Raw genomic sequence first — 15,838 nt, forward strand, 5'->3', positions numbered from 1 at the left:
ACACCAACATAGAGTAATTTCATAACCCTTCTTTCCTTAGGAAATCAGGCTAAAAATTAGTCTTTTGACAGAGACCTCACATCAGGCTACAGACACAGAAAAGTAAATGTTGCTGTTTACCATATAAAGGCTTCCCTTTACCTGCTGTAACAGATTTCTTATAAGGCTAAGCCAGCATTTGGTGTTTACTTACTTGGTTATCTTGTCATCTTCTGCAATGTCCCTATCAGGTTTTGGGAACTTTTGGTTTGTTTGGTTTTGGTTTGGCTTTTTTTTTTTTTTTTTGGTTGGTTTTTTTTTTTTTTTGGTTTGGTTTGGTTTTTGGGTGTTTTTTGGTTGGTTGGTTTGTTTTTTGGGGTTTGGTTTGATTTTGGTTTGGTTTTTTGCCAGAGTGCCTTCATGCAACAGTTGCTTTCACTTATTTTTAATTTAATCTTTATACTTGAATAAATGACTATTAAGACAAGGTGTTAAAAAGACTTGTGGCTCACAGGACACTGTAATGTCAGTGATGCCATGAAAAATAAAGGCTTTAAATGCAACCAGGGATACATTCCTTTTACTTGGAGAAAAGCTAGCATCTTCTCTGTGAGGTTTTCACTGTGTAATAAAATAAAATTATTTTATAGAAATATTATTTCTTTTATATAAAATAAATATTGCGGTATTTTAATTTTTCTCCATTGTAACTTTACGCTTCTATTACTTTAGAAATGAAAATAAACAATTTATTTGCAGATTTGTTCAGCATTTTGTGCTTATCTTGCGCTCTGACAGAGTTGTCTTAAGGATGCCTTGCCTACCCCACAGTAGGGCAGCTGGATCCTGGAGCCCAGCTGCATCATCTTGGTTCTTTTTCCAATCACTTGGGCCCTGAAATGTCTGTTGTGCCCCCAGGTGTTACCTTTTGTCCTTGAACTAGTTTACAGATGGATCAGTTCCATGATTTTCTGACCCTGTCATTACAGTTATGTGGGTGCAGGGAGCAGGGAGTGAGCAGTCAGTCACAGGCACAACAGGAAAGGTGAGACTGTCCATGCAAGTGGCAATCCAGGTTTATGCTAGATTTCAATGACCATGCAAAACAAAGCACTATACCTTAAGGGATATGTGTGAAGGGAAGAGAGAGGGAGAGAAACAGGCAGAACATGTCCATCTGACTGTGGGAACTCAGGTACTGCCAGAGCCCTCCAGCTTTCTCTCCTGAGCATAAGTCATGTGAGCAGCTTCAGAGTCGTGCTGGCTCCTGCATGGTGACCTGCAATTCAGCTGGTCAGCTGTGCCTGGTGCATCAGAGCACAGGGATGGATGGAGAAGCTGGGGCCAGGCTGGGACTGAAAAGGAGATGCAGACCTTCCCTCTAGAGGAGAATGAGGCACAGACAAGGTGTGAGTTACTGCAGTGAGATTGCAATGCTTCGTAACTCCGCGAATTAATACAAAAATGGATCCATGTCTCGTCACTGTAGAGCAAGACTGAGAGGCTTTGCAGAAACACTTGTTTTTGTAATTGTACATTGGAATTTTGAATTTGTACATTTTGTATTTGTACATTCAAAATACAGATGGAAGTCAACGGAAAACAAAACTCTGATCCTACCCCAGCACCAATGAGACCTGATACAGCCACACCATGCTGGCATAGATCAGGTCATTAGAACAAGTAGCTGCTTAACCTTTAATAGCCTTGACATCTTATTTCTGATAAGGAGAGGGCCTTATTTGCTCAGAAAAGTGTTCTGAAAATCACCTGTTTTCCTTGTGAGCTATCAGGATGTCTGAGTACCTCATTCCTGAATTAAGAAAAAAAAGAAGGGGGAAAATAAAGATGAGTTACAGACTGAGAAAAATACTGCTTCTATAGAATATTTTTGCCAGTGCTAACCATTAGCTTCTCTGTTGCACTCTTTTGACAACAGGTCTGCTAAATACCAAATCTCTGCTAGGGAGATCCTCCTACTGTGATGACAAGTGGCAAAGTTAAAACAAAACAGAGTTTGGTGCCGTTAAATTGAATTAGCACAGTATTTTTTGTGGGTTCAGTCTCTAAATAGATACAGCTTGGCGGAAAGCTAACAGCACAAAATCTGGGAGCTACTGAGAATTGCAAAGGAATTTGAAGAAATTGGGTGCTCAGATCCTCTCATTTGGAATGGAATTTGGGCTGGAAACTCGTTTGCTTTTTAACAGGGATGACCTCAAACCTTGACGATCGTAACTCTGGATACAGCATCTGCCTGTACACTCACTGTCCAGGTTTTGTGGTGTCACTCTTCTAACATTCCTATTTCTCCATACACACGGGGGAACAATCATTTGTCATGATTAAGTGACATGTTCCTCTGTTAATTTCTTAACGGTCTCCATTTGATTTGTTCCCTCTTTGTTTTCTTCCAGTTTGCCACTTTGGAGGTGGCTGCGATTCGCTATTTATTTTCCCGGCTGCCTTTGTTCTTTACTTCCCACTCTATCTGGTCCCTCCTGCCCCAGGGGTTTCGCGGTGCTCTGCGTGTGGGTGACTTCACCCCAGCCCGCTGCGGCTCGCTGCTCAAGCCCTCCCTAGTCGCAGACAACACACTGCACATTTCACTCCAAAAACCCGCTTTGAAAAGAGCCGGCTTTTCAGTGTTCCTGCCAGCATTTTGCCCGTCTGAAGGCACGCTGGCGCCTGCCCAGCCGCCCCGCTGCTAGTTGCCGTACAACATGGCGGCGCCCGCCGCCCACTCGCACCGCCGGCACAGAGGAAGCGTCCGCCGCTCTAAGGCTCCCGGTGTGTGTGGCGACTGCCCCGCGGGGCGTTCCTGCGGCCGGACGCAGCCGTTCGGCGGGACGCAGGCAGCGGGCGGATCGGTGGGCGCTCGGCGAGGCCGCGGGCGGGCGGCGGGCCCGGGCGCGGGGGAGAGGCTGCTGCGCGCATCCCGGAGAGGCCGCGGCTGCGGCTGCAGGTGCGCCGGTGCGCGGTCCGGTGCGCCCGCGGCCTCCCGCATGCTCGCTCCTGGCGTTCGGGCCTCTTCCCGGGGTAGATAACTGCGACCGAACCTAAAGCGGGTAGCGCGTTCCCCCTGATGCCGAGGGGAGCCGCGGACGCCCCCGCCTGCCCCATCCCGGCGGGCCTGGCAGCGGCCCGGAGGAGCGCTCGGCTGGGATCCCGGGCCCGCCCCCGGGCCTCGGCGCGCCGCTGCCGCCGGGGCTGAGCGGGGGCCGGGGCGTCTTACCGGGGCTTCTCCTGCCCCGGCGGGGGACCCGCACAAGGATCACAGGCACCCCCGGTTCCCTGAGGGGCAGTGGCTGTTGGACCGAGGGAGAGGGCTGCGGGCGGGCTTGTTGCCCCCGGTGCTGGCACTCAGTTTACGGGGTGGCTGCAGACCGCCTGTTGCTTCGGGGGTGCTCGGGCAGGTCCCTGGGCCGTGCCGGGGTGCTGGGAGCGGCTGTGCCGCATCGATGCTGGAGTAGCATCGACACCCGAACTTCTCCTTGTGGGGAAGCGAGCGCAAGGACAGCCCTTCAGAAACAACGTGATGGGCTGGGATGGAGGAGCAGGACTGATTTCAGTTTGTTGAAGGGGTACTAAGCTTCTATATGATAGAGGGACAGGTAAATAAGATGCTGCTGTTTTAGGGCTTTTCAGTGCCCAAAGACCATTTGACCCTAGTATGGATGTGAATGTGATGGACAGATAAATGCCTGTTATTTACTAATGCGTGAACGGACGTGCTTATTCTGCAGCAATTTCATTTTGGCCTTGTTTAGGTTGATCTAGTTACAAACTGAACTAAAAGATGTTGATAATAACTGTGACTAGGTTATTTTTGGAATAGCAGAGTTTGTGGAAGTTGCACCAGTTTAATTGAATCGATTCCCTTTAAAGTTTTTAGTGGTGTGATCGACAGCAGCGTTCAGTCTCCTCTTCCTGCCCAATCCATCACTGCAGCAGTCTGTCCCCAGGCCCCCAGTCTATCAAAGTGGGACCCGGAACTTTTTTCTGTCAGGATTACAAGTTATGGCTAGAACCTTATTGTGATAGCATTGCATGTGTTTAATATATCTAAACACATTTTTTAATGTTGTCTTTAATTTCTTCTTCTCTTATTTTTCACTGCAGGCATGATGAAATCCCACAATGCTGTTTTGAGAGGATGAGGTGAAGAGGGAGAAAGGGCAATAAAAAATGGCCAAGCAAACAGCCGTGACGATTACTTTGGCGACCCTGCTGGGTGTTGCACTGGGGGGCCTGGTTTTGTGGAAAGCGACCCAGCATCGGAAAGGAAAAACACGCTGTAGCAGTCAGCAAGAGGAAGCAGCAGGAAAGTCAGGAGATGAGAAACTCATTAAAGCAGAGGATAAGAAGGTGCTTTCCTTCTTCAGATCTCCCACCTTTTGCTGGATAGAGAAGACCCTTGGTGCAGACATAGTGATAGTTTCAGAGCAGGAGGAGTGGGACCATGCTGAACCATTGCTGAAGAAGGAGCTGGAGAAGTGGCCGGTTCTTGGAATTGATTGTGAATGGGTGAGTGATCAACAAGCGCCTCTCCTTCCTTTAGATTGCAAATTGCATGGGGAAATCATTGAAGGTGGAGCAATTTCTTTGCTTAAACAAATACCACGGTGTGTTGACTATTGAAACTGTGATTGTCTGTCATGATGGCAGTGAAGCAGATGCTAATTTTGATTCTTCTTACGTTTAAATATGCTAAGTTTTTGATTCACCAGATGTATTTGTTTCCTGAGTTCCGTCATAAGTCGACTTTACTAAATATAGTAACAGTTGTATGGCTAAATATAGCATTATGTGTTTTGTGTAATATCTCTTTAAAAGTGATTTACTAGAAAGTAGCTTGGCTTACGCTATTTTAAATCTAGCTACGTATTCAAGAAACAATATCTTAAGAATGTTAAGTCCGAAAAGGAGGATAATGCTGATACATAGATAAAATTCACTGGGGCAACCAGAAAACAAAGTTCCTCTTCTGCTTGTACATTGGTATGTGTGATATCTCAAACAGGCTTTAAGTAATTTATAAAGCCTGGCTTTGGCATTGTTTTTACTGAAAATTTACTCACCCCACAGTGAGTTAGTGTAAGCCACAGCTAAGCAATATATTTGCCATACACATTCATATAGTGGGTGGCTTTGTGTTGATGTGGATTCAATAATGTTTCTGGTTTCTTCTACCAGCTCAGCTATGAAGGGGAAGGGTGAAAGGGGGAAAGATTGTCATGTGGGAATGTGGCAAGAAGTAGCTTGGGCACAGTAACACTGTGAAAAAGACCACACAATTTGCCATGAATTTTTAGAGACATGTAACAATACTTTACTGTGTAAACTGATAAGTATTTCCTGCTTTCAGTGGCCTTTTTTGCAATTTGCTTCAGGTCTGGTATTACTAATAATACAATAACCCGGACTCTCATTTTTTATTTCATTACAGGTATCTGTGGAGGGAAAAGCAAATCCTGTATCCCTGTTGCAGATGGCTTCTTCCAGTGGCCTCTGCATTCTTGTTCGGTTGCCCAGGCTTGTTGCCGGTGGCCAGACTCTTCCAAAGACCCTGGTGGACATCATGGCAGATAGTGCTGTGTTGAAAGTTGGGGTAGGATGCTGGGAAGATGCTTGCAAATTGCTTCATGATTATGGTCTTCCAGTCAAAGGGAGCATGGATCTCCGGTATTTAGCCATGAGGCAGCGGTAAGTGCCTGAACACAGAGGTAGGTCCTCATTTTTTGGAAAGTTGGAAATGTATCTTAGGTGACTTGCATAAGCTGAATGATATCAGGCTGGTATGTCTGCAATTCTTAGGGTGGCTTTAGAAAATGGGCATTGATAGCTGTAGCCCAAGAGCCTGTCATGCTTCTATTCTGTGATCTTAAGGGAAATGAAATCTTAATGAGGATTTCATTTGCTAATTGTGCCCGTTAGTCTTCTCTCACAGACTGATACCTTTGTGGACTTCTCTGTGTACCATGCTTCAGCTCTTAAGAAGTCCAGGCACAGTGATTTAATGCAGTAAGAATGAACACTGTGTTAGCAGATGTTTGAATACACTGCCAAGAAGTGTGAGTTAAATGTGCACAGGGCATGTAAATGGAACTGTTGAATTTCAAGATTTCTTGAAATGTTGCTAAATAAACCAGTTCCAATTTTTTAATAACAATTCTTTTATGGAAAGGTTACACTTGTGATGCCATTTTCTTATCTTTTACTCTTCCTGAAACAAGATGTTTTACTTGCAAATATTCTTAATGTACAATTATATGTGTGCCTGGGTGTGGTGTTAGTGATGTGAGCCACACGTTTTCTGACCTATTGATGCCTTTTTAACACTGAGGATGGACTTCTTGTCTCCAGTGGCCAGGATTCTTCCTGGTTCTTGGGCTTCTCATGAATCCCTCCGACAAGTGGTCCATCACTGAGTGATGGGCCTCTTCAGTTCAGAAGGGAGTAGTTCAGAGCCAAACACTTCAGCCTTACATGTTACTAACTCCCAGCCTTGCCTGCTTTGCATATTGAAGACACGACATAATTCCTAAATCTAGAAAGGACATTTTAGTAGAGGGGGGGGAGAGGGCCTGTAAAGCTGAGAGGCAGCTGTGTGCTGTTTGAGTCATGCATCATGTGCATTGTGTTCTCGCAGGTTCTCTTCAGAGGCCATCTGAATTTGCATGAGTGTATAGTTTCATTTTTAATATATTTGTTTCACTTTCTTTGTTGAATTGAAGGAAGGATCTACTTCACAACTGCCTTAGCCTTAAGTCTTTAGCTGAAAAAGTCCTGAACTTCCCACTTGATAAATCTCCTCATGTGCGTTGCAGCAACTGGGAAGCAGAAGAACTGACACAAGATCAGGTGTGTTCCCCACTTCAACTTACTGTTTTGGGAAGAAAAGTAACCTTCTTAGTTGCAAAAGAGGCTTTACAACAGGGAGATCTGAGCCTTTTCAAATTATTCCTCAAACCCTTATGTGTGATGGGGCCTAAAGTTAATTTCAGACTCACTGTCGGCATTCCCCTCCTTTTCCTTTAAGATAATTTTCTGCTATTCTCCCTGGATTCTTTACCGCTTTCCTTTAGTCCTGAAAGATCTATGAGACAAGATACCTTGAAGAAGTGTTTCCAAAACCTCACCTTTTTATTATTTTCTTCAGTCTGTATCAGTCAGTGCAATATTAGAGAGACCCTGGAAATCTTGTTCACCTTCTTTAGAGCACTGACTTTTCCCCGACTGCCCAGTTTCTTTAGTCAAGCTGCACATGCCTGCAGAAGCAATGACCAGCAGAGGGAGTGACAGGACAAAAAACCGTGCTGAATACTCTTAGCCAGTGGGCCAAAAGGGAACTTTTTATGAAGGAGAGATTGGTGGGATGTGAGGATGTCTGACCTAAATACATTTTCAGTCCCTTGCAGTTCCTGGGGGCACTACCCCAAGGTAGTGGGATGTGGTGTTGTTATGAAAGTGCCACTCAACTGGCAAAATTAAAAAGGAAATGAATCCAGCTTCTGGTTTTACTGTACCTTCTGCTAAAGACTGATAATGTTGGGAGTATTTGCTGTTTGTCAGTATCTTAATTTCTGTGCTTTTCTGCAGGTTCTCTATGCTGCTAGGGATGCCCAGGTCTCAGTGGCTCTGTTCTTCCGTTTGCTGGGATTTACCAGCCACCCTGCTACATCTGAAGGTGAAAACTCTGTCAATGCTTGGGAGAAAGCCCGGGGTAAATGCCAGGGCTTGGTGGATATCCCATTTAGAGGAAAAAAGAGTGGCAGCACAGGAGAGGAGAAGAGTGGAGAGGGACGTTCCCCTCAGAAAGCAAAGAATCGGAAGTCTTGGATGAACGGCCAGCCCTCTGGCAATCAGCAAATGAGAGATCCACGGAGGCAGAAGCGAAAGCCTCTGGGTGTGGGATATTCTGCAAGGTGAGTGTATGAGCACATCTTACTCTTTGCATTGCATGTGGAAAACCCTGAGTGTTGCCTCATGCTCTAGTCATTAAACAAATAGCTCCTGTGAGCTAGGAAAGGCAACACAGGACCTAACAGTCATGGGGGTCAGATCCTGTTTCTGTTTTCCTCATTTTCCTCTAGGTGATATCGAAAGTGGAGGCAGCACTTAGATCTCTACTTAGATCATGAACAAGCTGAGGTGTTGTCTTTAAGTTTTACCCTTCTTTCCTTCCTTTACCCTTCCTTTACCCTTCCTTTACCCTTCCGTCCTTCCGTCCTTCCGTCCTTCCTTCCGTCCGTCCTTCCCTCCCTCCCTCCCTCCCGTGTGGAAGGCTAGGAGTTGGACTCAATGATCCTGGGGGGTCCCTTCCAACTTGGCATGTTCTGTGATTCTGCTGCTCAAACAGCTGTGCCCTGTCTTCTCCAAGGAAAAGGTGGCAACTGCACAGAGCTTGTCCTTTCATCAGGATCTGCCTCGTGGACTGTTGTTTTCCCTTTGCTGTCCCATGTCACTGTGGCCACAGAGACAGCAGGGCTGAAAGCTGAGGTTAGCAGGGGTAAGACATGCTGTGTGAGGAGCCAGAGGGTACAGGGAGGAACAGCCTGTGGTAGCAGCAAAGTAGTGCCCTTCTCTGTTGGCCAGGGGGCAAGAGGAAACAATAGTGCTGCTTTAACCTTGCAGAGACGGCTATTGCTGGATTCAGGATTACCATTCTTGAAGATGATTTTTTGGAGTGAATCCTAAATTCTTAGGAGCTTTTGCTAGCAAGAGTTCAGTTGTTTTTAAATTAAAAACAAGTTGGAAAAGTTGCTTTAAGCTCAGTGCAGTGGAAGATCTGGGGTATCTGTATGTTTGCTTTTGTTAGGATACAATCTAATAAAATTTGTCATTGGACATAAATTACATTAAAATATCATTGGGAAAGAAATAAATTTTTGTATTTATTTTCTTTTTTTCAAGTTTATAGGATTGGCAATGGAGAAATTTTAGTGTAGTCAATAGTATTGATTTCATTAGCGGTGATTAACAGTATTCTCTTTTACAGAGCAAGTCCCTCATATTTATTTTAAATTTTTTTTGGAGGCTGTGTAATACAAAACAGGAGGACTGCATCTCATGGGAGGATTAAAATTTAAACAAAATTACATTCCAAGATAAATTAAGATCTCTCCATATATGTTTATTTACTTTTTGTTTTTAACTGTGCTTGACTTCATGAGAGATCTGTAGACTCACTGCTTTTTACAGTATTTACTGCAATGTGGTTCTAGTCTGTGATAACACTGGATGTGGTTTCAAAAGTCCTTTTTCACTCTTCCTTTCTGTTTAAGTCTGTTTAGTTTTAATGTTTATTCATTTAGAGTTGGGAAGTACTGAAATTATCATGGTGGCTGAGTTGAGCTGTGGATGCTCAGTGGAAGGAGATAGCCTATGAATCAACCTTTTTAACTGGTAGAGCTCTGCTGAGAACTAATTTGTACAATCTCACTGTAGAGAGCAAAGGAAACTTTTCTGCAGTGTATTGTGACATCTCTGGCCAGCTCCTCCCAGGTCCTCTCTGAGCCCAGCCTGCTCCATGCTTCAATTTTGTTTGAAGGAGGTTGGCAGAGTAAGGAATGTTTTCTGCAAAACAGAGCCCTTCCACACACTGCCACAAACGGCCAGGCACCGCTCACACAGGACTTCTTGTCACTGCCAAAGATTGTGTTTGAAGGCATCAGCCCAGCTTTGTTATTCTCCTGAACTCATGTGTTCAAGTTCCCAGTGCTGAACTCATGTGCTCAGGTTCCTAGTGCAGGAGTGGTTTTGGACCATTTCTCTTGAGTGAATAAAGTAATTGCTATTCACACTAAATTTTAGAAAAGTTTTTATTAAAAAACACTAAAATGTAAGCTTAGGCAGCCGATCCTTGAAAGTGCCCTGCCTGTAAGTTAGTGCTCTCTTTGAGCTTACTCTTAGCTCATCATCTTTTGTAACTTTAATTCTCTTTTGTTTTCTATTTCAATTTTTTTTTTTAAATGCTGTCTTCACTGGTGGCATCTCTTGAAAATTGGGGTTCAAGAATTACAATTCTCTTGGCAGCAGGAGAGCAAAGATACCTTAGAGTCAGTTGGTGAGCCCTGGATAAATTTTCAGATGTACTGCTTCCCTAAGCAGCAGACTGTGGAGTCTCAGCAGCCTCAAGTTTGTGTTTAGGGGTACTCCTGTGATTCAGAGGAAGCTGCCTGAACTGCAGTGTGGCACACAGGGTTATAGAAAGCTCTGGGGTTTTTTGCATGCTATTATAGCTGTTGCAATACTGGCCTTGTTTCATAGAAAATCTCCACTGTATGACAACTGCTTCCTGCATGCTCCAGATGGACAGCCCCTGTGCACTTGTGATCGCAAGAAGGCTCAGTGGTATTTGGACAAGGGGATTGGAGGTAGGCATACCATTTTCCTGTTGGTATTTGAAATGCTCCTCTCTCTCCTCTTTCTCCCCTCTTTCTCCTCTCTCTCATCTTCCTAATGGAGCATAATTTTTTTGGTATCCTTTCTTATTGGAAGTACTGTTGGGGATTCACTAGGATGACTCTTACATTGTAGCATTGTTATTTTAGCTCTCCAATACAATTTGTATTGAATATTTTCTCTTTGCCTTTATCCTTTTAGAGCTAGTTAGCACAGACCCTTTTGTTGTGAAGCTGCGTTTTGAGCCTTCAGGACGTCCCGAGTCCCAGGTTGATTATTATCTGACAGTCAAAGAAAACCTCTGTGTTGTGTGTGGCAAGCGAGAATCCTATATCCGGTGAGTTGTTTAGTGGGTAGGAGAAAATTGCATCTTCTAAAACAGGGCTGAGGTCTGCATCAACTTTGGCATCCAGAAGCTTGGTTAGTGGCCTTCATTGTGCTTCTTCATGTCCTGGATGGGACACTGTTTGAGTGCTCTGCAGTTGTTTGGCTGTGTGAGACACTGAAGAGACCAGCCTTTCCTCTTACAGAGGCAGGAGATACTGATCCTAGGAGACATCAAAGCCTGTGGAACATGTATGTGCTGCAGTTTGAGTGGCAGGGGCAGCCGTGTGCTGACACACACTGGGTGGGTGGCATACCCACCCGAAAAGAGCTGTACTATTCCTTCCACTACTTAATCCTTTACTTTTGAAAGGTTTAGGTGAGCCTAAAGCTCATGAGGTCAAAAAGAACAAGATTTTTCTCTTTGTCTTTTTGTCTGCTACTGATTAGTTGAGAAGTATACTTCTCATAGTGCATTACTTGATTTTTAGGTTTGTTTTTTTTTTTACAGTAGGAATCTTTAATTGAAAGTGATGAATTTTTGGAAAGGAAAAAAGAGAAATGCAGAAAATAATAAAAGTAATCACTTTCTGTACTATATGTCCTGGTAATCTTTGCTTACCTGGACTTCTAGTTTTAGCTGAGCCTTTCTGAGGCAGGAGGAGGAGGAACTGGGTAGCAGCAGCTCCAGACAAATGCAATGAGCTGCCTGTTTTGTCTTCTCTAGGAAGAATGTTGTTCCTCATGAATACCGAAGACACTTCCCCATCCAGATGAAGGACCACAACTCACACGATGTGCTCCTCCTCTGCACATCCTGCCATGCCATCTCCAATTACTATGACAACCACCTGAAGCAGCAGCTGGCCCAGGAGTTCGGGGCTCCCATCGGCTCTGAGGAAGGCGTGCGTCTCCTGGAGGACCCTCTGCGCAGGCAAGTGCGCTCGGGGGCGCGCGCCCTGCTGAATGCAGACAGCCTGCCTGAGCCCCGCAGGGCAGAGCTGCTGCAAGGCATCAAGGACTTCTATAACACAGACAGTGTCACTCCAGAGATGCTCCAGGCAGCAGCTGATCTGGAAACCAGGTATAGCAAGCCCATGTAGGCTGAGTGTAAGGGTTTTAGTTGTTTGTATTGTGTTTCTTACTGGTTTTGTTTTTGTTTATACCCATCTCCCCTCAACCCACCATTTGTCTCTGAACTGCAGCTCTCGTTTCTTTCCCTCTTTCTATTCTTCCTCACCAGTCTTCTGTTCTTGCTCTCCATCTTCTCCTCCATTTTTGTACTTCTTTTGAAGGACAGATCAGGAAAAGAGTCTGAAGGACAGTCATATCAGAAGTCTTCTTCACTTTCTCAAAGTCTCCCCAAAAATCTTTTCTTAACAAGTGTCTAGTCTCTGTTTGAAATTAGTATCTTCTCCTTGTTGTGCTCGCTGTTGTTTGTAAAGTGCAGATGTTGTAACTCAGAACTCATCCAGGCAGGGAATTCAGTGACAGGCTCAGAACTCTGAAGGGTCATATAATTCTTGCCTTGAGAAATTTTCAGTCTCCTGAGGAGCTTGTAATGGACCTTAAGAGCTTTGTTTATTGTTGCTGTAAAGAAGAACACTTTCTCCATTCAGAGAAACCAGCTTTACAGTGTAACTGTGTTCCAGAAAGCAGTCTGGCATTGAAGCAAAGCTTAAAACTCTCCCTCTTGGTTAGCTTACCCTTTTTCTGTAATTAAACTCTGCAGCTGAAAGTATCTTCAGTGTCTTGCTGTTCACTGGAGACAGATCTGGAGTCTGACAGCGGGCTTGTGCGAAAATAAATTGTGCTTGTGTCCTGGCAGGATCTGCAATGAGAGCTACGTGCCACATGGACTGAAGGTGGTGCAGTGTTGTGCTAAAGGAGGCCTGCGCTCTCTCATGCAGCTGGAAAGACGCTGGCGGCAGCATTTCTTGGACAGCATGAAGCCCAAACACCTCCCAGAGCAATGGTCAGTGGACCATAACCATGTGAAGTTGATCCAAAAGTATGGGGAGGATCTTCAGATCAAGCTGTCATGAAACTAACTTCCTGGACTCTGGATAGTGTCTAACGGACATATGTAACTGAAGATGGAAAGACTATTTTTATTTCTACATCTCCACTAACACCTGGGGCCTGGGTTTGCAAAAAGGCAGCAGTAGATCTGCCAGATTTGCCAGTTAAAATTAAATTTGGTGGTTTGTAGAGTTAAATCTTTGAACTTTCAGGTAGTTTGGAAGTTTAATCCTACTTGGTCACTTACTAGTTCAGGGCAAGAGTGATATGATAAAGGAACTTGTCTTCTCAAAGTGACTATGAAGAATCATTTTCTTGCTCCCAGGATGTCTGATGCCTCCAGACCATTTCTCATATAAAGTAAGTTCTTTAGTAAAGTAAGAGAAAGGCAACAAAAGCACAATAGATTAATGTTTCTGGATTTTTCTGACATACATTTGTGCCCTTAGCTTTACCTTGAGGCCAGCAGGAGCAGGGAGGTCATCCTTCCCCTGTGCTTGGCACTGGTGAGGCACCTTGAGTTTTGTGTCCAGTTCTGGGCCCCTCAGTTTGGGAAGGACATTGAGATGCTTGAGCACATCCAGGGGAGGACAATGGGGCTGGTGAGGGGCTTGGAACACAAGCCCTGTGAGAAACAACTGAGAGAGCTGGGGGTGCTTAGCCTGGAGAAAAGGAGGCTCAGAAGTGACCTTATCACTCTCTAGAGCTCCCTGAAAGGTGGTTGTAGTCTGGTGGAGGTTGGTCTCCAGGCAGGAACTGACAGAACCAGAGGTCACAGTCCCAAGCTGCGCCAAGGGAAATGTAGGTTGGGTATTAGGAAAACGTTTTTTACATAAAGGGTCATAAAGTATTGAAATAGTTTGCCTGGGGTGGTAGTGGAGTTACCATCCCTGGATATGTTTAAAAAAAGACTGGATGTGGCACTCAGTGCCATGGTCTAGTTGAGGTGTTAGGGCCAGGTTGGATTTGATGATCTTGAAGGTCTCTTCCAGCCTAGTGATTTGGTGAGGGTCTTCTTGGTAAAAATCTTTCTTTGCTTTCAGTGCAGTTGTGTTCATAAGAGTTCTTTCTAGAGAAGACTCCTTGCCAGAGAGAGATTCCTTGTAGGGAGGAAGCAAAGAAACCTTACTTTTTGCAGATTCTGAGCTGTCCCAGCATTGCAGATAGGCCTCAGCAAGTTTCCAGATGGCAAGTGCCTGATGAGAAGTGACACTCTGGCAGTATGAAAATACCCATGACAAGTCTTTTGTTAAACAGCTTCCAGTAACACAGAGTTTATAAAAAATGTTTTTCCTAATTCTGCTTGTTTGTTGTGAGCAGTGTGCTCAGGCATGCAGGGCTGTTACAGAGACAGGGTGGCATAACTCCTGTGGCTGGAATATTGGAATGGGAGGATGGAGAGCCTTTAGGAAGAGCAGGCACTGGAGGCAAGGAGGAGGTGTCACCTTCTATGTCAGTGATTGGTTGGAGAGCATGGAGCTCCATCCCGAGTGCATGGAGCTCAGCCTAGGAGTGGATGAGGAGCCCATCAAGAGCTTATGGGTCAGGATTAAAGGGAGGGCAGGGACAGGTGACAGAGGGGATCTGCTACACACAACCGAGCCAGGAAGACAGTAGATGAAGCCCTCAGCCTTGTGCTCACAAGGCCTAGTCTTCATGGGGGACTTCAGCCACCTCATATCTGTTGAAGAGGCAGCACAGCAGAGCATAAGCAATTCAGAAGGTTCCTGGAATGCATTGATTACTTTTCCAGAAAGCCAACTGCATCATGGGCTACATCAAAAGAGGCATGACCAGCAGGACAAGGGAGGTGATTCTTCCCCTCTATTCTGCTCTTGTGAGACCACCTGGAGTATTGTGTCCAGCTCTGTGGCCCCCAGCATAATAGAGCAAGTCCAGAGGAGGACTACAAAGATTGTCAGATGGCTGGAGCACCTCTCCTATGACTTTTTACAAGAGTGTGTAGTGATAGAACAAGGGTTAAGGTCTTTAAACTGGAAGACGCTATGTTTAAATTAGATATTGGGAAGAAATTCCTTACTGTGAGGGTGGTGAGGCACTGGAACAGCTTGCCATAGAAACTGTGAATGCCTATCCCTGAAAGTGTTCAAAGCCAGGTTGGATGGAGCTATGAGCAACCTGGTCTAGTGGAAGGTGTCCCAGTCCATGGCAGGGATGTTGGAACTGGATGTTCTTTAGAGTCCCTTCCAACCCAAATGATTCAGTGATTCTTTGAATAGCACTTGGTGAGTACCTTTTCATATCAGCCTGAAATAAGTACAGGTGTCTTAAAAGGGATGAGAGGAAACCATTTAAATTAAAGACCAGGAGCTTTTAAGAGATCTGACCACACATGGCAAAAAATGGAAAATCTGATGTTCTCTACCTGGATTTGACATGTGTGATGGTGAGCAGGTTATACTCTCTTCATGCCTGTTTGTCTGTCTCTAAAATGGGACTAATAATACTTAACTATCTCACAAGGGTGTTGTGAGGCTTAATTAATTCACGTTTTTGTAAAATGCTTTGAAAATATAAGCTAGTGTGTGCTAATTATTGTTTTTTAAGGTGTGCTGCTGTCTAACTTCCTTAAATATTCATGGTTTTTGTCTGGTGCTAGACCTTAGTTAAAAATAACTTTTTAAAAATACACACTTCTTTCTGTACAATCCCTTTTGATGATTTTGATTGCATGAGATGAGTGTGCTTCTACTGAATGATGAAGCTATGCTCAACTTTTATATGCCTCTGCAAAGAAGTTTCAGTAAAACCCTTATCTTCACACTGCTGTGTATAGTGCAGTTGACCCAATTTTTTCATAACATTTGGGCAGAATCCTGGACCTGCTGTGATTGTGGCTGAAACTGGCCCTTATCAGATAATTCAAGAAATTTCACAGGCCAGGGGTAAAAACCCTGTTTGTAGCAGAGACTGTTTGAGATAAGTAGGAGCCATGGAGAGAAATGGTACATTAATGCCATCCCAGAGGAGCTGCAATAGCAGCATGAGAAATCAAAGATTCATGATAAATACTATTTGTCACAGAGCTGCAAATGAGATAATTTTCATTATAAGGGCAATTTTTTCCCCTGTACCACTGGCAAGT

At 44.6% G+C, this 15,838-nt stretch overlaps 1 protein-coding gene across 9 annotated transcripts; it reads left to right on the top strand.

Moving 5' to 3' along the window:
* The first annotated feature begins 2,491 nt into the window (after positions 1–2,491).
* EXD2 (exonuclease 3'-5' domain containing 2) lies at positions 2,492–15,520 on the top strand. 9 transcript variants are annotated; one of them, XM_064713683.1, is made up of 9 exons: positions 2,492–2,849; positions 4,102–4,506; positions 5,429–5,685; positions 6,717–6,843; positions 7,582–7,907; positions 10,252–10,358; positions 10,588–10,723; positions 11,438–11,794; positions 12,539–15,520. In XM_064713683.1, exons 2-9 carry the CDS (start codon positions 4,168–4,170, stop codon positions 12,753–12,755), a joined length of 1,866 nt encoding a protein of 621 aa, XP_064569753.1. In that variant the 5' UTR covers positions 2,492–2,849; positions 4,102–4,167; the 3' UTR covers positions 12,756–15,520. The 9 variants fall into 9 exon arrangements, with proteins under 9 accessions (XP_064569753.1, XP_064569752.1, XP_064569759.1 ...); XM_064713682.1 differs by having other exon boundaries at positions 2,492–2,769; XM_064713689.1 differs by having other exon boundaries at positions 2,492–2,769; positions 11,438–11,644.
* Positions 15,521–15,838: the final 318 nt, after the last annotated feature.

Source organism: Zonotrichia leucophrys, chromosome 5 (assembly GCF_028769735.1).
Source record: "Zonotrichia leucophrys gambelii isolate GWCS_2022_RI chromosome 5, RI_Zleu_2.0, whole genome shotgun sequence".
NCBI classification, from domain to species: Eukaryota; Metazoa; Chordata; class Aves; order Passeriformes; family Passerellidae; genus Zonotrichia; species Zonotrichia leucophrys.